General features: G+C 34.1%; 1 protein-coding gene across 2 annotated transcripts in view; it reads left to right on the forward strand.

The window, feature by feature from the left end:
• Nucleotides 1-1578: 1578 nt before the first annotated feature.
• Nucleotides 1579-26255, forward strand: part of SGCZ (sarcoglycan zeta) — a 264535-nt gene continuing 239858 nt past the window's right edge. For both annotated transcript variants that reach the window (XM_066235784.1, XM_066235785.1), the window contains exon 1: nucleotides 1579-1773. In XM_066235784.1, the coding sequence (XP_066091881.1) occupies nucleotides 1579-1773 (195 nt within the window). The remainder of the gene's footprint in view (nucleotides 1774-26255) is intronic.

Consider the following 26255-nt stretch of genomic DNA (forward strand, 5'->3'; position numbering starts at 1 on the left):
CCACAATCACTAGCCACGACTGCTCCATGTCTGGCAGCGCATTGCCCAGCTGGGTGTATGACAGTGCAGACCAGCTTCCGGCAGCACTACCATCTCCGCATGCACCATTTCAACTGTTATCCCAGACTCGGTACAGCAATTTGTGTTTTGTGTCTTGGATATTTTTCATCAAACCCCTCCCAAGATGTCTACCAAGAGGAAATTGTCTTTGCAAATATTAAACCAGTTGAACTGGTAATGCAGTGTTTTACTTAAACCTGACGAATATAAAAATAAGAAACAAATTGGTGTAGAATGATACAAATGGCATAAAATGAACAAAGAAAATTATGATATATAACAATAATGAAAGAAAGTTATGATAAAATATGAAAAAGATTTTTATAACACAGTACTGTACATATAGTCTACTCAACTTATGATGAAATCGTGTTATGACCGGTCTGTCAGAACCAATTGTGGTCGCAAGTCGAGCACTAGCTATATATGATTCAAAATTGTATCTAGAGGAGGATCAGGTCCATAAAAATCATAAGTTAATACTTCTATTCTACATACATATTTTAATTTCCTTGCAGGTAATTTTAATTATTATTGGTTTATTTTAGTATACTGCATTCAATATTATTTTGCTGGTATGTTAATTATTTAGTTGGGGTACACAAGAAAAGAAATCTGAGAAAAAATTGAAAAATTATTGTTTTATAAATATCATATTTTATTAAAAGTAAAGTTTTATCCTTTATATATTAAATACATTACTCTAACAATTGTATACCATGTATATATATTCCTTGGCTTTTCTTATACATATTTCTAGGTTGTATCAAACAGTAAACAATGTATTTTCTTTGTGAAATATGTAATTTAGAACCTATTCCAAGAGTATATGAATGTGCATGGAGTTGCTGGGTTCTGGGTAACTGAAAATAGAACTGGGAAACTTTAGGGACTCCTGAGAGAAAAAACAACTGTTAGGGTTTGGCATACCTGACTAAAAATTATATGTGTTTTTAGAGATATCACAGTTAGTTAAATAGCTTTTAAAAACAACATGGATGATGATGAGTTGAGGAGATTTGTAACATTGAACTGCTTTTAACAGACTCATAGATACAGAAAACAGACTGACAGCTAGCTGTCAAAAGGGGTGAGGGTTGTGGAACTGGGTGAAAAAGATGAAGGACTACTCATAGAAAGGAAATACTGAGACTGACAATAGTATGGTGATTACAAAGAAAAATGGGGATGAAAGGAGGTAGCAGACGTTAATGGAGGATAAAGAGTGATGGAAGGAGACTTGACTTGGGGTGGTGAGCACACAAAAAAATAATAAAATATGTAAATGTTGTATTATAGAATTGTACACTTGAAACCTATATAGTGTTATTAATCAATGCCACCCCAATAACTTCAATAAGAAAATTAAAAATGAATTAATACCTAATTTTAATTACATGGCAATAAGTATTTGAGCACTCATTACACACTATTATTAAGTACATTGTGTCTTTTGATTAAAAAAATTATTGGTTTTAATTTTGAATGCTTTTCTTTTTTTCTCTTTTTGTTTTCCAGATGACACGAGAACAATACATACTAGCAACACAACAGAATAATCTGCCAAGGGCTGAGAATGCACAGCTATACCCAGTGGGAATTTATGGATGGCGAAAGAGGTGCTTATACTTCTTTGTCCTTCTGCTGTTGGTTACCATGATAGTTAACTTAGCCATGACAATATGGATATTGAAAGTTATGAATTTCACTGTGGTAAGTACCACCATGAGTTTTTATTTTTTTTATTTTACATCTATTGCTTTCGGTTCAAAGACAATACAATTATTATTTTTAATTGAAAGTTATTGATCTTAATCTTTACATGTAGGTGTCTTAAAATTCCAAAGGCTGCCATATATTGTTTTAAGATTGCATTCTATATGTGTATTTATGAAACACATCTGATATTACTAACTGCCATTTCACTGTGGGAAATTTAGACAATGAGACACCATAGCATATTGATTCATTCGATACTTAGGAAACTTTTAACCAATGCACAGGAACTATTGCTTGCTCTACCTGGGAAATTAAAAAATGAGTCTGATACTTTACAATAAAATTATATAATATTTCACAATCAAAATTAACATCAGACACCTTTGGAATACTTTGTACAGAGTATTTGCCTCTTTATATCTGCTTCCCATGTAACACAGTACTTACTGTATGATCAGATCTAAAGCTTGGAATTACACCTGGACTGCATGAAACAATGCCTACAATTGCCATCAGAGGGTATTCTCATTCTTTTGGAGTACAGATGTAGTAAATGGGAGGCAAAACAGAAACTAAATCAAAGTTTTATGAAAATTAATAACCTGATAGTAATTTTATAATTCATTGATAAATTTTGAATATGTATAATAAACCTATTAGCATGAATGATCTGAAAATATTTAACTGCTTCAGCAAAGTGTAATTTAGCTCGTTTTATATTTTTCTGGCTAAATGCTTAAACTTCTCTGCTCTGCCTTTAAACCTTATGGCTTCTACGCAGAGATCACAGATACCCTCACATCCAAGCAGGCATCTTTCCTGTGCTAACTAGGCAGCTGTTCTTTTTAGTACTCTGCATTCTGGGGGGCAAGAGAAGAGCTGGCTGTTTAACTTCACTGATCTACCTACATTGGATATTATTAAAAAAAAAAACACTTCTGCTGTGTATTCAATTAGCAAACATAATTTGTTTCTGACTTTATTCAAATCTAACTGTAACTTGAAACAGAATCTCAAAAGGAAAACGTGAGTCAGCATTCGTCCCTAGGGTAGAGCCTGCGGTTGTGTGCAGAAGGAGCCGGAGACAGACTGCGCGCGGGGGGGGGGGGGGGGCTAACCTTTCAGAGAGGAAAAACCGAACCTGTGCAAATCATGATAAAACAACATACACCCATAAAGAAAAATAAGCTGAACAGGATTTCATTCGATCCAGTGCAGTGCAGATCTGAAGCGTTTTCATCAAAGAAGATATGGAAGACAAAGAAAGGATGGGCATGAATCAGTATGTTCTAGGACTTAAGAAAGTACCTGTATCCTAGCCATGGGCACATGTTCCCAGTTATTGTTCCAGGCCTGTGAGCCTGTGGGTGGCCAGAGGTGGAATTGGCTCCTGGGTCAGTTAGTGCTTTTGAGACTCTCTGGTAGTACATCTGAACCATTGCTTTCTCTCAAGGGTTGGCTCCGTCAGTCCCATCGTCCTTTCTTCCCCCTACACACACTTGGACATATTGTGGTACAAATGTCACTAATTCTACACCTAGACTTCTTGTTCCTCTGAGCTCTGCTCCTGCCTTCTCTTACTAGGACTGGACTTCATTAATAATTCATTTATTACATTAGTGAGGGCAATGTGAATCCCCTTTCAGATTCTTCCATGCTTTCAGATCTATCAGTCAGACTCGCTATTGCTGACAGCAGCTTCTTCAACCTTAACTTAAAAAAAAATTAAAAATAGATAAAGAGTAGAATTTTCTCCAAGTTTGGACATTTTTAAGCTCTATTTCTATTTCCTTTACCAAAAGGCATCTTTCAAAGGTCATGAAAGATGTGATCAACTCTCACATCAGGGAGTCTTGATCCTATCCAGTGACCAGGCCACAGGGATCTTCAGATGCAAGTCATGTAAGCTTCTCAAGCATATTTAAATTAATTAGGAAAATAGACCTAAGTGCATAATTACATGGCTGCATGCATCCGGCTCCCCATATCCTGCCTCATGCTGAGGCCAAGACTAGATAAGCCATTCAAGGAAAATAATTGAAACAATCACCTTTGTCCTTAGGATCCACACAAGCCTCAGGGTTTCTGTTCCTTATGGAGCTATCTAATTTGAACCTCAGCTGGTAAATTAGTAAATGTCATCATATTCTTGGAGATAATGAAAAGGAGTTTATTTTCATAGGAGGCTTGATAGAGGTATATCTTTCTTTAAAATTATATGTTTACTGTTTTATAATCAAAAGACTATATACTTCAGCTACTTGTATATAGCTGAAATAAACAGAAAGGTAAAATTGTAATTATTGCATGAAGATAATTTTTGGTAGGACAAATATTTCCTATCTCATTTTAATAATTTATAATTTTTCAGAAAAATTCCAAATTACTTAAGTGATTGCAGAAATTAGCCATTCTCAATACTATACATCAGATTATGTTGTATGTACTTGAAAAGTGTGAAATATTTTGTAATCCTCTTACATTAGAGCAATAAAAAAATCAATTTTATATTTTCTCTGGTGCATTACAATTGCATCTATCTTTAAGAGTGAACACAGAAACCACTTGCAATAGTATATACGATGTAGTAAATGATGTGTAAATTGTTTGGGGATTATTATTGATCTGCACAAAATGTATATCATTTTCATTTTAACTGTTGCCATCCAATACATAAAAGTATGTGTCTGTTAACATCTTTTATTTGAGCAAACAAAGCCTGTTATTGTTATCAAAATGGTGTGTTTTTGACTCAGCAAAGGTTGCTGCTTGGAGTCCATCATTATGATCAGTGTTATACATGATCTGTATGGTTGCTGTAATTTTATTCTTTTTCACACTATGTGAAAAGTAAAATCACTCTGTGTATGGCCAGTAGTCGCCACCATCGTTCCCATTCACACGCAGGTTTCTATTAGATTCAGAAAAATGGTAAGGAAATAGTGGAGCCAAAAAATGTTGGGCCATTCCTTTATTCAAGTCTTGTACCAGCCAACGAGCAAACTCTCAAGGAAAACACTTCCCTCTTCATTCAGAGCTCACAAAGCTACTGACACATTCTCTGGTTCCACAAACAGGAGAATCTTTTTCAGTTCCTCCTAGAATCAAAGGTCTCACCAGGTCCAAAGCCCCTCAGCGCTGATTCCCCATCTGCCAACATGGCTTCTTACTCTGCAAAACTTGCTTTTCTCTCTTTCCTTGGCATCTTGGCTTCTTTCTACTCCTCCTCTTTCCTGTCCTTCTTTTTAAAACTTTTCTGGTAGAAAACCTCTCCTCCAGAAAACATGATCATAACAATGGCCCTTTCCAAGCAGGAAGGTAATTTGCAGTTTCACAGATCACATGCCTGACACTGCTCAGCACAATTTTTAACACTAAAAGTGAGCAAACTCAAAAAATACAAATTTTACAAACTCATTTGCCCAACACTCTGCTATTGAGATATTCAGTGATAGAGAATCAAGACAAAGAAAATGAGTTTACACCACGGGGTGAAAGACTTAAGATGAATATAAATAATAATGTGGGGGTATGAGAGTTGATAAATATAAGAATGAATTGCAGAGAGAGATTTTAAAAGCCCATTTCTCTCCAATCAGTACAACCCAATCGCATATTGTTGCTGTTGTTATTGTGGTTGAATTGTTGGTTGGTGTATCTTTGTGGTTCAACATAAATAGACTAGTCTAGCAAAGCTGTTAAATCCAGGCATTTGATGAGCTAATATTCTTTTCTTGGGTCAATTACTCCTTCTAAGTAAATAGTTCTGTATTTGAAAACTGAAAATTAATATAAAATTAAAGTATTCGTTTTAATCACAAGAGTACCAAGTGAAGGTTGGTAGAACTCCACTGCAACTTAATTTGATTAGATGTGTTAACCAGCCATCAAAAGAAAGAATGGAAACTTAAGTGCCACTTATTAGGCAAAGAGGGAGAGGAAATTTATGAATGTTGTGACTGAGAAGTCAAGAATACCCAGATGTCCGCAATAATTGAAACAATCAATTAATGGAACAAATTGGGAAAAAGTTCCAATTTGCAACATACTATCATTTCTTATTGTGTCCTTCCAAAAACTGTTCCGCCTGAGGCTCTCTTCATTTTCCTCTAGGAGGACCATTACATTGGAATGAACATTTCTGTCTCCATGTAAACAGTCAGTCCTCATATTTATCAAAGCTGTGACCTCATCCCAAATACATTCTATTTCTTATCCAGAATCCATGCATATACGCAGACATAAGCGAAGCTTAAATGTCAAATCAACATATTTCCTCAATTTTAGTTACTTTTTTCTCCTCTCCTTTTCATCAAAAAATAATTTCTTATTGTATGTTCTTGCTTGTAGTCTGTTTCCTCTCCCTACGGATAGAATGGAAGTGTCACAGGGCCCAGGGGTTTGACTGTTTTTCTACTGCTATATTTCTAAGACAGAAAACAAATGGTTCTGTAGCCTATGCAGTGGCATTTATTAACTTCTGCATCGAAAATGCAGTTTTGTGTTCTGAACAATACATTTAATAACCCCTAGCAGCCCCTGCAGTTAAGACCTAACCCTTTCCAGGGAGGCAGGCCCAATCTTAATTGCCCATATCTGTAATACGGAGAGCTGCCATTGTTAACACTTTAATTTATTTATTATCCTACAAAAAAAAATACACATATACTATATATTTAAGGCATAAATAATAAGAACAATAATAAACAAAAAATGAACACCTGTGCCACCATCACCCAGATAGAAAAATTAACTCCACCAGTAGGTCCCAACTCTAAAAAGAACCACAATCCTGAATGTTTTTTATTTTTTTAATTCATTTTTATTAGTATATGTGTGTGTGTATTAACCTCAGAAGTATACTGCTTTTAGTTCAAAAATATGTTTGTGAGATTTATCCTGTGTGTAGCTGCAATTTATTTATTTAATGCTGCAAATTTTACTGAATGAACGTATGTAATTTATCTACCAAGTCTCCTTTTGATTTCTTTCCAACGGATTGTTGTTGTTGCTTGATTTGTTCTCACAAACAGTGATCCTATGAACCTTCTTGTATATCGTAATTGTAGTTATACACATGCAACTGTTTTTTTTAGGTTCTAAAGTCTAAAGTGCACATCTAGGAATATTGACTGTCAATATCAATTATTCCCCAAAGTGACCGAATCAGTTTTAGTACCACCAGCGACCTGTAAGAGTTGTTTTGTATTCTTTAGTTCTTAACAGGGAATTTGTAGATAAAATAAATTTCTACCTCTTAAGCTTCACATCTGTCAGTCAGCATCTCATGACGATCTTCCTTATTTATTACTTTGTTTGTTTGTTTAGGTGCTTCTTTATCACAGATTTATTCCTATATTATATCTCTGTGATAGAACTTATTATGTTGTAGTAGATATATAATTATGGTTCATTTAAATATATATTCTTCTCCGTCATCAACTTTCCCCTAGTCCCATTAATGTGAAAATTCCTAAAGGAGCAACAGCTGGTTTTATTGTCTTACTTACCTTGGTATCTTGTTCAAGTACATAACAGGTGATACATTACTTTTGGTTGACTTTATAATTTTAAATGATCTAAATTCACTTTCACTACAGGGAGCCTCAAATTTAATGTCTTGAATTTTCCACCTTCTTTCTTTGTAACACTGCTTCGGATTCTAGTTGGTTTCCATTTTTTACATGGTAGGCATTTGTTTTTAGCTGAAATCTCACTCTGCCCATTAACAGAGTGATACTCCTGAAGTCCTTTCACATGTATGAGCAAGGTGACCAGCTTCCCCTGAGAAGACAAGCATAGAACTCTTTCTCCCAGAATCCTGAAGCACTTAGATACAATTGCTTTGTAGTGAAAAAGTATAGTCCTTTGAAGCTCCAATTACTAACTCTGATTGACTTCTTCAGTAACAACTACAATAAATCCCAGTTTATTTTTCACAAACACCCACACAACCTTTGGATTTTATGTAAAAACATTCTTTTCCTCTGTCATCCTGATTTGTCTTCCTTTAACACAAGGTCAGTTGGTAATGAAGAGGTGCCACAGCCTGCCAATTGTGTGTAAGTAACCATGTTCTCTGCCATCGCTTTGTCACCGTCTCACTAGAATAATTAACCTGGCTTTTAATAGTGAGAAAAATCACCGTATTTCTTGACATTCAGGCTCCCTTGGGAGGGCACCCTCTACCATCGAGCTTGGCTTGCCCGCTACAATCACACATTACTTCCTCAAATACCTTCGTTTAACAACAGAAATCAATGCAAGATTAAGATTGTCAGCAAAAATTTGGTGACCCAGCTTGGTTTCTTGTTTGGCATTTTGCAATTTTCTGAATTTACTTTAATAAAAAAATAATAAAGGACACATACACGACAAATAAAATAAGTGCCCTCTAATTTTAATATCTCTTCCGCAGTTACCGAAAGTTGAAAGGGATCACTAACAGCAGAAACTAGAAATGGAGGGAAATTTTATTCAAGTTGCCTACAAAGATAAAATAAGGGATGAATGTTTTAAAATTGCATTTCTTATAACATTATTATAAAATGTAAACTCAATATAATTTTAAAAAACTTTGAACATTATTGCCTTTCTAATAGGTATTCATTTTTCTCAAAAACTCATAAACATATCAAGCCGTATTTTGTGCATGGAACAATTTACAAATGTAAAATGAATTCACTTTATGTTCATTTTTATCACCAGCGAAAATGCTTGAGTCTCCACTACTTGCCATTGAGGTATTTTCCCAATGTAGTTGTCAGTACCAAGGTTTCCATAGATAGCTGGCACTGCCAAAGCTACCTCCCATTATCCATCAAGCAGCGGTTAAAGCATGGACTCGGGCATCGGACCATTAAGACTGAATCCTGGTTTTGCTGCTTATTAGCTATGTTACATGAGGCAAGTTATTTAAAGTGTTGTTGTTGCCTGACCTGTGGTGGCGGCACAGTGGATAAAGCATCGACCTGGAAATGCTGAGGTCGCTGGTTTGAAACCCTGGGCTTCCTGGTCAAAGCACATATAGTAGTTGATGCTTCTAGCTCCTCTCCCCTGTCTCTCTCTCCTCTCTATGTCTCTCTCTCTCCCTTTCTCTCTCCTCTCTAAAATGAATAAATAAAATAAAATAAAGTGTTGTTGTTTATTCTTCTGCAGAATGGGTGTGATGTTATCATTTATTTTATTATATTGTTGTAGAAATCAAAATAATTGTAACAGTGAAAATCCTTTAGATGTTTCTGGCATATCTTAACAGCTATCTAAGTGTTTGCTATTATTACTCTTACTCATTTTCTGCTCTTCCAAACATTGTGTGAATTAATTTGAGTGCTATAAATTTGAGCATAAAAGCCCTGGCCAGGTAGCTTAGTTGATTAGAGTGTTGTTCTCAAGAACCTAGGTTGTGGGTCTGATCTCTGGTCCGGGCACATACAAGAAACAAAAGAACAACAAATTGAGCTCTCTCTCTTTCTCTCTCTCTCTCTTCCCTTTCCTTTCTCTCTCTCAAATCAATCAATAATTATTTTTAAGTTGAGCATAAAACAGTCTTAACACAAAAAGATCTTAATACATGTGTCAAAAATTAAGTAGTAAATATATGAGGGCTTCTATAATTGTGTTCATCCTAAAGATATATGTAAGGATTAAACGCATAAGCATTGGAGCTAGTTAACCAGATGCACTTTCTGGTTGCTTAGCAACACGACTTGGGTGAGTTACTTAACCTCTTTAACTCCATCGAATTTCTTCATCTGTAAAATGATCAAAGATGTTGACCTGTGAAGATATTAGAAGTATTAAGTGACTAAATGCTTATATAAGTGCTGAAAATTGAGCCTCAGAGTAAGCACTCAATTGATGCCAGCTAGGTGTAATAACAGATATACTATCCACTCATTATTAGCTGTAACTAATTAAAGTTATTTTATATGATACATTTTGTCACAGGGAATGTATCATTTTTTTGGGATGTTGCAAAAGTCATTAAGATTTCTTTTGAAATTCTAATTTAATACTGAGATACAAAACAGTTCACCTAAAACTTCTAAGAGGATCCCAGTTCAGCTGTCAAAATCATCATTATTTTGATGAGCCTCCACTGTTTATTTTCTGAACTTGCATTACCTGAAAGTAAGCTTCCTGGCCTGTCTGAATGAGAGAGCGCATTTACTGGGAAATGTTCATCTCTTCTTTGAACCATTTGGAAAAACATTGGACTTAAAAAATGACTGTGTGATAAAAGGAGCTATTCATTCTTGATCCTAAATGTTCCAAGATTCTTTAATATTCAGTTGTAAAGTATTACTCGATAGAAATTTTGTAATCTGACTTATGTTTATAACTTCCTAAATTATAACCCTTACAATATACTGTAACTCTTTAGTTATGAGATTGCAGTTTATGATGCCTGGGAGCCCACTTTTATTTAAGATGTAGTTTATATCCAGCAGATCATTTGCTTTAAAGACCAGACCTTATAGACTTTCACAGTACATCAAAGTAAATATTATAACCCCTTTGGCAATTGAAGACATAGAAGCTTAGAACAAATAAACAAACTTTCCTAGGTCAAACTGGCGAGCAAATTTAGATGCAAGGTCTGTACGATTTTAATGCTCATGCCTTTATCATCACATTACCTTGCATTAATATTAGTAAAATTAAATAAGGATACCTCAATCCTCTCAATGATTATTAATGCAATGGAGGAAGGTACCCCATCTCTGATTGACAAAGAGTAATTAGAACAGTGTAAACTTCTTTGTAAGTTCCAGATATGACTACACTTTTGAGTTTGGCAGAGCAAATGTTGGGTTTTAATTTTTGGCTGGAGCAATGATATTTATTAATGGCACCTTTATAAAACAGACAATTATTTTCATAAAGACTATTTTTTCCCTATGACTTCTTTCTTTCTTTCTTTCTTTCTTTCTTTCTTTCTTTCTTTCTTTCTTTCTTTCTTTCTTCTTTTTTGTATTTTTCTGAAGCTGGAAACGGGGAGGCAGTCAGACAGACTCCCTCATGCGCCCAACCAGGATTCACCCAGCATGCCCACTAGGGGGCGATGCTCTGCCCATCTGGGGTGTTGCTCTGTTGCAACCAGAGCCATTCCAGTGCCTGAGGCAGAGGCCATGGAGCCATCCTCAGTGCCTGGGCCATCTTTGCTCCAATGGAGCCTTGGCTGCGGAAGGGGAAGAGAGAGACAGAGAGGAAGGAGAGGGGGAGGGGTGGAGAAACAGATGGGTGCTTCTCCTGTGTGCCCTGGCCGGGAATTGAACCCGGGACTCCTGCATGCCAGGCCGACACTCTACCACTGAACCAACCGGCCAGGGCCTCCCTATGATTTCAATCTATGTATTTCCCTTAAGAATAACTGATTAGCCACGATAACAGATTAGCCTGAAGGTTGATTTAGGATCACAGCTTTTGAGCGCTTCCCTGGACTGACACTCCATTTTCCAATGACTCCTCATTATATGAATCATGGTGCCTACGCCACACAATAGTGGAACACTACCTTCTGTGGAGGGATGCCCACCCTGCAGGACAGGGTCAATAGTAGAGCCTGCCTGCGGGAGAACCATCCAGCCCGCACCGCCCCTCAGTGTGTTGTGTGTGGATTTATTACAGAATTTATGAGAGTGAATGATATAGTTAATGTTGCAAGACCGCTTCCATTATAACTCTCTGCTTGCACCTCCTCATAATTTTCTGACAAATTGTCCCCCTCAGAAGAAATTTTTCATGCTTAGTCTTAGCCCAGCAGTATATTTCTTCTCCTTGACTTTATAAAGAAAAATTTAGTCATTTTTACCCAGGTTCAAACCAGTACCAAATGGTACTTCATTTTACTGAAATAAACTACTGAAACAGTGCCATAAGATAAATCATAAACTATATATAGCATATGCAAAATAAAGGACATTAGAATGCCAAATATTCTTCAGGAGAAAAAGGTTAAGAATATCAAATATTGAATATTTTAAAGTGTACAGACTTGTTAATTCATATGTTTTTAAATGTATTTTTTTAAATTAGTTGACATACATTATTAGATTAGTTCTGGTGTACAACACAGTGTTTAGACATTTATATAACTTACAAAGTGATCACCATCCTGATAAGTTAGGAACTCTCATACATATTTATTACAATATTACTGACTTAATTTCCTGTGCTTTATTTTACATACCCATGTCTATTCTGTAACAATCAATTTGTTTTTTTTAATTCCTTGCCTTTTTTTCATCCATTTCTTCAACCACCTCCCATCTGGAAACCATCAAATGGTTCTTTGTATCTATGAGTTTGTTCCTATTTTGTTTGTTCATTTGTTTTGTCTTTTGGATCCACATATAAATGAAATCATATGACATTTGTCTTTCTCTTTCTGGCTTATTTCACTCAATACAATACCCTCTATGTCCATCTATGTCGCAGATGGTACGATTTCATTCATTTTTATGGCTAAGTCACATGTTTAATAGATTGTATACTATAGAGAGCTAGAGAGGACTAATTCAGTAGCCTCTATTTACTTAGCAAACGATCTGTTTATAGTTAACAATACTAGTATGTTATATTAGTACTATTAATTTATTATGTACTATTGATATGTACTTTGTCTGGAGATAAGTTTAAAAACTAACAATAATAACATTTGTAATTACATTGTTGAAATTAATAAATTTATATAATTTCTGCCCAATAAGATTATTTTTATTAACGTAACATCTTTGTTTAAAAACAACAAATACGACACCATTTCAACTATGTGTTTGAAAAGAAGTTATCTTATTTTTACAAAATACAAAAACATTAACCCTTCTCAACATAATTACCATTATTTCATTTTAAAACTTAAAATCCCTCCCAAATTTCTTACTAAAATAGACAGATTACATAAGACATACTGGATGTTATTATTGGTGAGAATAAACACATGAGCACTTATTACCTTAAGTTCAATGTGATCAAACATACAACTTGATGTTCTAGCTGTGAGATACCCAAATGGACAGGGATTTTATCTGTCTGGACTTTCATCTGTACCATGTCAAGTCTAAGAATTCTAGTCACCAAGGAAAGTCACAGGTGCTGTCAAGATTTATAAAATGAACAGCTCCCTTCACTGGCATCCAAAGAAATGCAATTAAATCAGCAGTTAAATAACCTTTTGAAGTTTCTTATAGGCTTTTAAATAAATTATTTTTAGAGAAGCTTTAGGTTCACAGCAAATACAGAGTTCTGTATACTCTCTGTCCCCAAACATGCACGGCCTCCCTCACCAAAAATATCTCCCACCAGAGTAGCATATTTGTAACAGTTGATGAACTTACACTGGAACGTCCTTATCATCCAAAGTCCATAGTTTACAACAGGGTTTACTCTTGCTGTGCATTCTGTGTGTTTTGACAACTTTATAATGGTGTATATCCACCATGATAGTATCAGCACAGACATTTAATTGACATAAAAATCCTCTGGTACGTACCCTAAAAATAATTAGAAATGAGGAGCAAAATTTCTGTCCAAAGAATTACATCTTCTGTTTAAAGGAGACAACATAAAGATATAGATGAGAAGTTAAAGCTATAGTAATAAATTTATGTGTATAATGTTAATCACTAAAATTTTTTTTCAAATAATAATTTTGAACAAGGATTTATGGTACAACAGCAAGTGCAAATGCACAATTAAAATAACATGAACATGTAATATTATATCAAGTCACTAAATTATATAAAACAATATTAAGTAAAAAGCAAAATATTATCATATATAGTTATGTTTTACTGCTGCTTTCTAAGTATTTTCTTCTTTTCAATTTCATCTTGTACTTTTGTGTAACCTTTACACAATGAGCATGGATTCTATAATCAGTGGAAATCTGTGTTAAATATAGTGAATTCATTATGTTCAACATAATGGCTTTGATTGTATTTTGCTTTTCTCTGGAGTAAATCCAAAAATATGGATTGTCATTGAAAATATGGTTTAAAAGAATGTATGAAATAATACTGAATGAATACTTAAAAATAGTACTATGCGGCCCTGGCCAGTTGGCTCAGTGGTAGAGCGTCAGCCTGGCATGTGGGAGTCCCGGGTTTGATTCCCGGCCAGGGCACACAGGAGAAGCGCCCATCTGCTTCTCCACCCCTCCCCCTCTCCTTCCTCTCTGTTTCTCTCTTCCCCTCCCGCAGACAAGGCTCCATTGGAGCAAGGTTGGCCCAGGCGCTGAGGATGGCTCTGTGGCCTCTGCCTCAGGTGCTAGAATGGCTCTGGTTGCAGCAGACCAACACCCCAGATGAGCAGAGCATCACCCCCTGGTGGGCATTTTGAGTGGATCCCTGTCGGGTGCATGCGGGAGTCTGTCTGACTGCCTCCCCGTTTCCAGCTTCAGAAAAATACAAAAAGGAAAAAAAAAAATAGTACTATGCTAATTGCTCTATTTTACTTAAGAAAATGCAGAAAAAAGATTTTCAAATTTCAAAGCAAACACACTTTTTTCTTTCGGATGAAATGAGACTTTAAACCTGCCAAGATGGACTCAATGTATATTTTATAAAAGAGGCATCCTATCCTTGATCAGCAACACACTCTTCTTCTGATGTTGTCAGCTAAAAATAACATCAAGTGCATCAGGGAATCTTACTGACCTGCCAAGACCTGTATGGAAATTTAATCTTTAGTTATGAGCCGTTGAACATTAGATTAAGAAATATTTTCATTTGCTTCCTCAATTATTTTTATATTAAAATGAATTTAGTCCCTAGGAAACAAACTGAGTTGAATTACTAGAAATCGTATGACCTTTATTTTCCCACTGGGTGGGAAAAAGCTATGCTTGACCGACCTGGTTATAATTTTACATGAAGAAAGTACTTGACTTTCTCCCTCACCAACTTGGTCTGATTTCTGTACCTACTGTGATAGATATGAATATTTTAAAACAGGTCACTGCTTTCCCATTGCATAGTTTCACTCAATTAACTTGAATATCTTGTTGTGAATATTTAACTTGATAATTTTGTTGTGAATATCTTTTATTTTAGCTTAAATGCGAAATAAATTTATAAAACTCATAAAATAGTAAAAGTCATGTAATTCTTAAATAACTACTATATTGCCTACTTCCTTCACTTACTTTTCTGACATGATATTTGAGCAAGATCCCTCTTTAGGATTCAATGTATGTTTTGCATGAAGAGCTACTTTTATAAAGCCAATATACAATATATATTCACTTCTTCTTAACAATCATATTTATTTATTGTTTATTATTATTATTATTATTATTATTATTATTATTAGTGAGGGGGAAACAGACAGGGACAAACAGACAGGAAGGGAGAAAGATGAGAAGCATTAACTTCTTGCGCACTTTAGTTGTTCATTGATTGCTTTTTCACATGTACCTTGACTGGCGGACTCCAGCTGAGCCAGTAACCCCTTGCTCAAACCAGCGACCTTGAGATCAAGCCAGAGACCTTGGGCTTCACCCAGCGATCTCTGGGCTCAAGCCAGTGACCTTGGGTTCATGTCTATGATCCTGCGCTCATTCCGGGGACCTCAGGGTTTCAAACATGGGACCTCAGCATCCCAGGCCGATGCTCTATCCACTGCACCAACACCTATTCAGGCTCCTAAAGATTACATTTAAAGTAACAAGTGCAATATGCTATTAAAGTGAAATAATTTTCCAACTGTAATTTTATTTTAAGTAAATTTATGGAAGATAACAAATTATTTCTTAACTAAACACATTTGTTTGTATTTCATCCCTTCTAAAAAAATCAATTTCTGCCTGACCAGGTGGTGGCACAGTGGATAGAGTGTTGAACTGGAATGCCAAGGTCCCAGGTTCGAGACCCCGAGGTCACCAGCATGAGTGCAGGCTCATCTGGTTTGAGCAAAAGCTCACCAGCTTGGACCCAAGGTTGCTGGCTCGAGCAAGGGGTTGCTGGGTCTGTTGAAGGCCCACGGTCAAGACACATATGAGAAAGCAATCAATGAACAACTAAGGTGTCGCAATGCGCAACAAAAAACTAATGATTGATGCTTCTCATCTCTCCATTCCTGTCTGTCTGTCCCTATCTCTCTCTCTCTGACTCTCTCTCTGTCTGTGTAAAAAAGAAAAAAAATCAATTTCTGTGCTCTATTTTATTAACATTGAGGATCAGAATTCTTCTTGTGGATCTTTTATCTTAAGGTCTATACGTTTTCTACTGGTAATTCTCCTAAATAAAATTTTTGTTTTGGCCCTGGCCGGTTGGCTCAGCGGTAGAGCGTCGGCCTAGCGTGTGGAGGACCCGGGTTCGATTCCCGGCCAGGGCACATAGGAGAAGCGCCCATTTGCTTCTCCACCCCTCCGCCGCGCCTTCCTCTCTGTCTCTCTCTTCCCCTCCTGCAGCCAAGGCTCCATTGGAGCAAAGATGGCCCGGGCGCTGGGGATGGCTCTGTGGCCTCTGCCCCAGGCGCTAGAGTGGCTCTGATCGCAACATGGCGACGCCCAGGATGGGCAGAGCATCGCCCCCTCGTGGGCAGAGCATCGCCCCCTGGTGGGCGTGCCGGGTGGATCCCGGTCCGGCGCATGCGGGAGTCTGTCTGACTGTCTCTCCCTGTTTCCAGCTTCAGAAAAATGCAAAAAAAAAAAAAAAAATTTTGTTTTATTGAAGTTTATAAACTAATATAGAAATCAGCAATCTAAAATTTACATCCATGACTCTGCATCACTTCTTTAAGGTATTGGTGATGATATATTAAATACTGTTTTTCAGAATGCTCATGAGAATACTGATGATTTGGGTACTTATGTAGCAAAATAATAATGGCAAATTCTTAACCCCTGAATTTCAGCACAGTTGTGGCAGCTTCCTGATAATAAACAAGCAGTGTGTTCTCACAGTCATACTCAATAAAACAAACAAAAAGAGAAAAACGATTTAATTTATTGTGAAATTAAATAATTTAAGAAATCCTGCTCTTTTCCAAATAGTAACCCAAGTCTAAGTTCTGAAACTCCAAACAGAATTTAACAATGTCTGCAATCAGGACCTATCTTGACCTTATGTTTTTATTTGGTTTCTCTACTGCAGGGTTTGGGAACCTATGGCTCACGAGCCAGATGTGGCTCTTTGATGGCTGCATCTGGTTCACAGACAAATCTTTAATAAAAATAATAATAACGTTAAAATATAAAACATTCTCATTTATTACAATCCTACTGCTCATGTTCATGGTTGCGGGTGGCTGGAGCCAATCACAGCTGTCCTCGGGAACAATACCAAATTTTTATTGGATAATGCATAACGTACATGGGTCATTGTATGGCTCTCATGGAATTACATTTTAAAATATGTGGCGTTCGTGGCTCTCTCAGCCAAAAAGTTTCCCGACTCCTGCTCTACTAAAACACAGGAACTAGTTAGCCAGTGTTTTGTGTCCAGGAGGAAGGAAGAGAAAGATCAGTATATAATGTGTATATTCTACCCTCTAAGTGTCTTAAATCTTCTTAAATTTCATTGTTCTCTCCTGCTTATTCATTATAAAGGAGAAATTAACCCTCAGATAAAGCTGGGTGTTAATAAAAAGGTAAATTTTGAATGTAAAACATTTTCATTATATTAGCAGATTGGGCAAGAGCAGTACCCATTGTTACTTTGGAATTATGGTTAGTATTATAAAAATGTTTACTTTCTGTGCCCCTGTACATTAATACAATTCTAATTGTAATTATAAAATTGACCTTTATTTTATTATATTTCTAGTCATGAAAGTATTAAGTCAGTAAATGTTTAGAGTATTACAAAAATGAATCCATTGAAGAACAGTATGGGAAATTCACCCAAAATCCATTAAAACAATTTTATATAAAGTAAACTTTTTGTTATTAAATATTAATAATCAACTTTCAAAATTTGAGATTTTTTTATCTAATGTACTTAATAATTTATAAAATTTTCTGTGAAAAAACTTTATAATTATTTATAAACTTATTTTTCTTAAAAAATCTATAAATTTATGAAACAAATGTGCTTGTAATAACACTGACCTATTCCTTGAGATTATTAGGTTGAATTTGAAATATAAGGTATCTTGAAAGTTCAATATAAAATAGCTTACTTTTTTGTGTAATAAATGTGTATTTATTATTTGACAACACATTTTTTATATAAAACTAATCAGATTGCCCACAGAAATATTCTGAGAAATTATCTGAGCTACATGATTTAGAATTTATTATTTGCATTTTACTGAGTAATTCTATTTACCATAATTTTTTCCTTAGGATTGTTTGCTTGAATGATCTACTTAGCCTTGATTACAAGAATACAACACACTACTCATAAATATAAAGATTCACACTTTTCAAATAGTTGCTGAAGAGTATAATTTTCTAGAAACATATTTAATAGTGTATCTTATTCACATTTTTAATTAGACCAATAGCAAATATATCAAAATTGTCATTTGATATATACTGTGTAACATTTAGTGTAAAAATATTTACTTAGGTCTGAGTTAAATGTATTTCCCTACTTATGGACAATATAACCTGAAGAGACTGAATATAAAAGGAATAATCGCCAGTAGAGACAAACAGAAATCCTATTTGCCAACGAAGCACAGCCTGAGAAATGTTTGTGACTACGTCTATTAGAAAAGCAATGTATAACAATAGTTAAATGACCTTAGCTTTTTAAAAGAAAACTTTTATTTCCCCAATGGTTGCTCTAGATAGTTTGATTATGTGTAACTATGGAATATTATAGATAGTTGGAATCATATAATATGGTAACTGGTTGAAATTATACCTTCTTATTCACAAAATGACCAGTATACAACAGAGTACTGTTGATAGGTTTTTATAGATTTAAAATAGCACAGTTTATTCAGAAAAATAAATCAAAGAAAAATTTAATGTGTGTGTAGTCCAAATCTGATGCAGAGTGAGGAGATCATTAATAATGATTGCATTTAATAGGATACACAATTTATGCACAAAGCTTTTCTCATTATGACATGCTTCAGTAAGTCAGGGCATAGGAGTGAATGGAATTAGATACTGAAATTTTTATAAAAATTTCCTAAAATTTTGAGGGCAATTTAGCTAAATGTTTCTACTTCTTAAGGTAATTTAAATGGGTCTGTGTAAGTTATATTCAGAGACTTTTTTTTTCTAATTTTGGTAAGAAAATTAACTCTACTAACCTTAAATATAAAGTTCAGTGATTGATAATTTTGCCCCAAATAAATAAAGAATGATAATGAGGAGAACTGTTAGATGCTTATTGATTACAATAACATGAAATTAGTTTAATTACTTTTATGTATGCCATGTTGGCAAATTGTACAGAATTATGAAAAAATAACACTACATTTAGATCAGTTTTTAACTGAGAAATCTGATATTTTGACCCAAAAGAGACAGATTTTTATACATTTTGATATTAAGGTCATGAATTTAGAAGCTTTGGAAAACATCTAAATCATTAGTAGCAACAAGATATGTCTCTTGTTACTTGCACATTGCCAGCACAAATACTTTTGATTATTAGCATTGATTATAAACTCAGGTATTGGGGCAATGGGCTTTGATGAATATCTTAATAGGAAATTTATGTAGAAATAAAAACCTCCATATATTTTTTTGTACAGCTGATATTATCGTGTGTGTGTGTGTATGTGTGGTGTGTGTGAAGTGCTGCATTAGCCTAGGTTAAAAAAAATAAAATGGTTAGATGCCTCCCTAGTGATCTCACAAAATAGTATTTGTTACTTCATGAATTTACCTTAGTCTAAGCCAGTGGTTCTCAAACTTTGTGAAGTTGGGGCACATTTAAAATTCTACAAATAATTGTAGGCACACTATATACAAATTATGTTATAATAATTAAATGAAATATTAAAGAAAAGAATATAAAGTCCAAGTGTGCTTTTATGTTAATTAAACAAATAAATATGACAAAATTAAATTTATTCTGACATTAGAAACATTTTTATGTTACATTTTTTGAGTTACACTTTTTAGAATTTGTAACAAAGGGGTTAAAAAATAAAAAAAAGACAAAAAAGTTATCTTTTTATATATATAGATACATTCTTAGTAAGATTTAGTAAATTCAGCAGGTCTCGGCACGAATGTGTTAAGTTTTTTTCATTTTTGTGTTTATGAGAAATATGAGCCTGATGTGTCCTAGCGATTTCTTCAATGTCTGGGCATATATTTGAAAGGCAGACTCTCATTTCCTTGTCAATACATTGAAGAATCCCTCTCTTTTTACTCTTAATTGTGTTGAGGGTAGAAAATCCTAATTCACATAAATAAGATGTTAAAAATTGTAGTAAAATGTTCAAAGCTTTTTAAGATATTGCCACATATTGTTCTTTTATAGAAATCCAAAAGGCTTCCAGAGATAATTCCTTATGTTTAATCATCAATCCATGATCAGTGGATATAGCTGCCAGTTCTTCTTTTGTTAATGTTAAACCAAAATCACTTGAAGCTTCCATAAATGGGTTTCTAATCCAATCGTATTGTTCAGTGTTAAGTGATGGAAAATGCTATAAATTAAATTCTGCCCGTCAGCCTTCAAGTCCTATTTTATTTACACTTAACTTTTGCTCACTTCCAGAATTGGATTCCTCAATATCATGCTTCTTTTTGAGAAATCTATTCATTTTATTTGAGTGTGTTTATCTAAAAATAATATAATAATGTGTTAATAATAAATATAATAATGATGTGTTAACAAAAAGAGCGGTATTTCCGTAATGAAATGGTATAATGGAGTAACCGTATTTATTTTTATATCTGGGCACATGCCACAAACCAGCAGAGCTAGTAATTCCAGATTCCAAGTGTGAATAGATCAGAATTGAGAAAATATGAAGTTGGGAGGCAAAAACAAAGTGCTCCCAAAAACTGCATCTTACTTTATTTATAGGGCAAAGTGAGGCCATTAACAAATCTTAACTTTACACCAAAAAAAGGATAGAAGAAACTTGCCTCCAGTCTTCCCAGGGAACATGGGGAGTAGCGTAAACAATCCAGCATCACAGCGTAACAGCCTTTTGCAACCTAATCAGGCAAGTGAGGTGGGGGGTTGGGCAGACTGTCAGCTTACAGCCAATTCCCCACACCTCTGGCCCCTAAAAATCTAAACTCCAAAAACCCTGTTGGTTTTTTGGTCCCCAACAGGTACCTGTTTCTCTGGAATATCATAGGACACACCTGGAAATCTTCTAGGGTGCACTGGTGTATGCTTTGAGAACCACTAGTCTAATCTATACCCTTCAACCCTGTAAGCTTATAAAACTGATTATATCATCACACCTAAGGGGAATTCATTACTCAACATTAAACTCACTTTTGATGTCTTATGACCCTGATGCTTGAACTTAGAACACAAACTTATTAAGGGGTGAGAAATAGAAGTGTCTTGGGTACCAGAACACTCAACGCCTACTTCTGTTTTCCCCAGTAGGCATAAACACAAGTCAAAAAGGTATGGAAAATACATTTTCTTGCTGACAAACCATTTGTTTAAGCTTTATGCACTATTGATATTTTTCTTAGTAATTTAAAGTTTACTAATGTCTCCTTAGCCAGAAATGAAGTGGCAAAGAATTTTCTGAAGATTGTTTTTATGGTTCCCAAAAATAAACATAATTACTAATGAAGAAATGTACATGTATAAAATAAATATCTAGATACTATTACATAATAAATATATGGATGATCACTGTATTTGTTTATAATTACAATTTTAAAATATTGCTTATTTTGGATTAAAATCTTAAATATATAAAAATATTTACATTAATTTACATTTATAACCACTTTTAATTAATCAATAATTACAAAAAATAATAATTTGTGAATGTGATATGTCCTGGTCATATAGCTCAGTGGTTAGAGCACTAGAAGCTCAAAGGTTGCCCGTTTGATTTCTGATCAAGGCACATACAGGAACTCCTGCTCTCTCCCTTCCTCTCTCTTATATCAATAAACTAAACATTTAAAAATAAAAAAAAGAATGTGACATATCACAGGAAAGACCTATCAAATATTAATATATAAATATTATCATTGCTATTTAAAAAATATATAAAACTTTAGTCTTTACATTTGAAATATACTACATTTTATTATAGCCCTTGCCTAGCATTTTGAAACATTGCTTTTACACATTAAACTTTAAAATAGACATGCACATACACCAGTCCAAACTCAATATGTAGATTTAATTAAATAGAGTCAAATCTGCGGTACAGTAACAACAGCAGTAACTTTTTATATATATATATATATATATATATATACAGAGACAGAGTCAGAGAGAGGGATAGACAGACAGGAACAGAGAGAGATGAGAAGCATCAATCATCAGTTTTTTCGTTGTGACACCTTAGTTGTTCATTGATTGCTTTCTCATATGTGCCTTGACCATGGGCCTTCAGCAGACTGAGTAACCCCTTGCTTGAGCCAGCGACCTTAGGTTTAAGCTGGTGAGCTTTTGCTCAAACTAGATGAGCTCACGCTCAAGCTGGCGACCTTGGGGTCTCGAACCTGGGTCCTCCGCATCCCAGTCCAACACTCTATGCACTGCGCCACCGCCCAGTCAGGCTACACAGCAGTAACTTTTGAAATATATCTAATTCTTCAATGAGTAATGAGACTAGATCAGAAATTTTTCATTTTAAAATTCTTCATTTTATTAATAAATATTTATTGCAAGTTCACTATATGATAGATATAAGATTAGGTCCAAAGAATACCAAAATGGATAAAAATGGTTCCCACCTTTGAAGAGGTAATAAGAGCTTGTCCATGATCAGAAGAAATGTCAGGATAGTTTGTAAGATCAAAACCAAAGTTAAATCAAAGGGTTAAGGAACTTCGCCTTATTTCTTATCAATTTCCCTAGTTTATCTAGGGTTGACCTTCCTTAACTCTGATTTCTAATGTTTAAATGTTTCCTATGTTTGCCTCTATATTAGCTGCTGTCTGTGAGACACAATGTAGATAATACAATGACCAGCAGAGAAGTCTTGGTCAGTTAAAAGAAAAATCAGTAATGCAGGATTTGGGGTTAGATTCAAAGACGCTGACATAGCTCTGTGTTAACATTTTCTAATTTTAATGTAAATTTTATCTTAGACTGTCTTAAATTAACCCTCCTGAAATATATAATTTAGTCAAACAATTAATTTCTGTCGATTTTGTTGGATACTTCAGGTTTTTGTTGTTAATTTTAGTGCTGCTTCCACATGGTCTGGGTATTCTGGGACTTTTGGAAAACGGTTTAATATTCTTTTTTATAATGTATGGGGTTTTATTTCTTTCTACATTTTAGAAGATTTTACAATTTTATGATTTCTCGGCTATTGGAACTTTTGCTAGGATTCTGAAATTTGACAAATGTGCATTGGGTCATACACTGTGGGCTATCATTTTTTTTATTCCCTTAGGGATTTATTGAGTTATACAAGTTTTTTAAAAATCATATTGAAATGCCCTCATGATTTAATATAAGCTTGATTATGACATTCAAAATTACCTTTATGCAAATTTCACACTGCTCTTAATTTTCCTTGAGTCATTCAATTCTAAGTCATCTGAAAAAAATTTCATTCTGAACTATACCTAGTTAAGATAATTCATCAGAAGTCTACCACATATAATTAAAAGGTTAAAAAAATTTAAAAGCAACTAAATAACTTTCCTCTAGGATTAATAATTAGAACCCCAAATATCTTAATATCTTTATTAGAAAGGTCTTCACAGTAATTTTATAAAATTGTAAATAATGGCAATTTTTGTAAACTAACCAAAAGAGCTGATCTTTAGTATAAATGCATGAGTCAGCTGACAAACTGATGCAAATATAAAATATTTCCAATGGCAATTCCCAAAATATAGAAACACTTTTTAATTTTCAAAAAAAAATAACTTCTTCTTGTGATTTATTTAAAAATTATCCTAGAGCTTAGTTTCTTGACCACTCATTTCACTGTGTATTTGGATTAAAATATTTTATTATTACATATATTAGGAGTTTGTTTATATGCAGTCACATTGTCCTGATTACAAAGAACTGCCTTAAAATCTATTTGCACTAGTATATTTATTAGATTTTGTTCTGTCTTTATAATTGTCTTGTTTGTATCTTTAGAAAATAGAAGTAAATAAAATTACTTTTACTGGCATAGTGTTGTTCAGCTTAGACCATAAGAAAATCTATCATCAATTTACAGTTATTATTTGTTTAGTTGAATCACTATTACTGCATTCTGATTTTAGAATGACTAGTGATTAAATCAGATGCATGACAATTCACAAATCAACTAAAAACCTTATTATGATGGTCTTTAAATCTCATGCTATAATCATTTCATATTTATTAATCAAGATTATTAAGAAATTTTTTGTTCCTATGTTTCCAATTGGTTTTTATACTCCTTAACTTATAATTAGATTGGAGTATCCAGGAACAACCCAGGAGAGCAAATTTTGATGACAGATAATCAACTTTAGTGAACTGAAAAGTCAATTAAAATAATGGGCTAAAAGATACAGAATATTATTCTCAATAAACTAATTTCAAATAAATAGCAAATGACTGAAAGTTTTCAACTTCTCTATTATAAGCAGATAACTTAAAAATATTTTCTATGTAGTCACACGCATTATAATAGAGATAGGACTGTCTGTTTTGAAGGTGTCTGTATATCTTTTTGCTCCATGGTTACATGGGTTTCATTCCCTTTTTAATGTAAATAAACATTCTGTTCTTGATCAAGTGAATAAATCAAAGCACATTTATTTAAAAAATCCATAAAAGTGGATTTGTATTGCTATGGCCTAAAATAGTTTAATTTAGACTGATTAAAGTAGAAGCTTGAATGTTTGTTGGTGGAAGGAAGAATGAAAAGGAGGAAGGAAGAGAGAAAAAGGGGAAGGAGAGAAAGAAGAAAGGGAAAAAGAAAAGAAGGAAGGAATAAAGAGAGGGAGGGAAGAAAAAGGAAAAGATGATATATGTGTGTGTGTGTGTGTGTGTGTGTGTGTGTGTGTGTGTGTATATATATATATTTTTTTTTTATTCCAGTGAGCAGATAATAAATAAGCAAAGCCTCAGAGTACTGCATTTTGTTTCAAATGAAGAATTTTGAAATTAGGTCAATAACTAAAGGTGAACGCTGGCCAGGTAGCTCCATTGTTTAAAATGTCCCAATTCACCAAGGTTGCAGGTTCAATTCCCAATCTGAGAACATGCAAGAATCAACCAATGAATGCATAAATAAGTGGAATAACAAAGTGATGTTTCTCTCTCTCTCTCTATCTTACTATCTCTCTCTAAAAATCAATCAATAATTTTTATTTTAAAGAAAAGGTGAAAAAAGGTTGAGCCTCATAGCAATGTTTGAGAGACAAAGAATCTTCATTACAACCTATGAGCTGAGATTATGCACATACTCCACCTAAATACAGTGAGGTCTATCTAGCCACCTATGTGGAAAATTTTCACAAGGTAGTGAAATTTTGCAGAGAACATTATCATTCAAAGACATTTACAAATGACTATTTTTAAATAACAACAAATAAAAAAATAGACAAGAAAAGCAATGGAGATGTAATCAAAGAAGTCCAGTAATTAAACCTAAATATCTGTGGAGTTTGAATATTCAACATTGAAAACTTCAATCAATTTCATGAATTTTTAGTTTGTATTTCTAGAAATGCAACGGTACCAAAGATTCTGAAATTAGTATTGATACCAAGAAGCACTCAGCCTGGAGTGTAGAAAGAGACCATAGGTTAGAAGACTTTGGGTGAAGACATAACCACAGATGTCTGAAACTTTCCACAAAATCCTGGGGAATAAAGAGCAATCATGTGTAGCACACCTGTTTGTCATTATATATATATCTATATATATCTATATCTATATATATAGATATATATAGATATATATACACACACATATATACATATATTTAAATGTTTATATACATACACATACATATGTCATTATATATGTCATTTCATTATATACATACACACACATATATATACATGTATGTATATATGTATATGTATACATGTGAAGTTTCAGACTTCAGAGAGTATATAATAAGCTCACTTATCCAGGGCTTCTAATTGGTTAAATCAAGCATACTAAGGATAATCTTTCTTTTGATTAATTTAAAGCCAAATGTTTAGAGTCAAATTAAAACTGAGACCCCTAGATTAGTGTCTGATTGATTAACAGAGAAATGGCCACTGCCTCTATTTTTTCACCAAAAATTTAGAGGATTATGAGCAATAGAGTTCAGTTTAAATAAGTTGACATATACAAAGCCATCACATTGGGCTTATGTTGATGGTTTCAGTTATTTCAGATTTCACTGGTATTATACACAACCTTTAGTTAAACAAATATTATTAGATTGTATATCAAAGCCAC

Source organism: Saccopteryx bilineata, chromosome 6 (assembly GCF_036850765.1).
Source record: "Saccopteryx bilineata isolate mSacBil1 chromosome 6, mSacBil1_pri_phased_curated, whole genome shotgun sequence".
In the NCBI taxonomy this organism is placed as follows: domain Eukaryota; kingdom Metazoa; phylum Chordata; class Mammalia; order Chiroptera; family Emballonuridae; genus Saccopteryx; species Saccopteryx bilineata.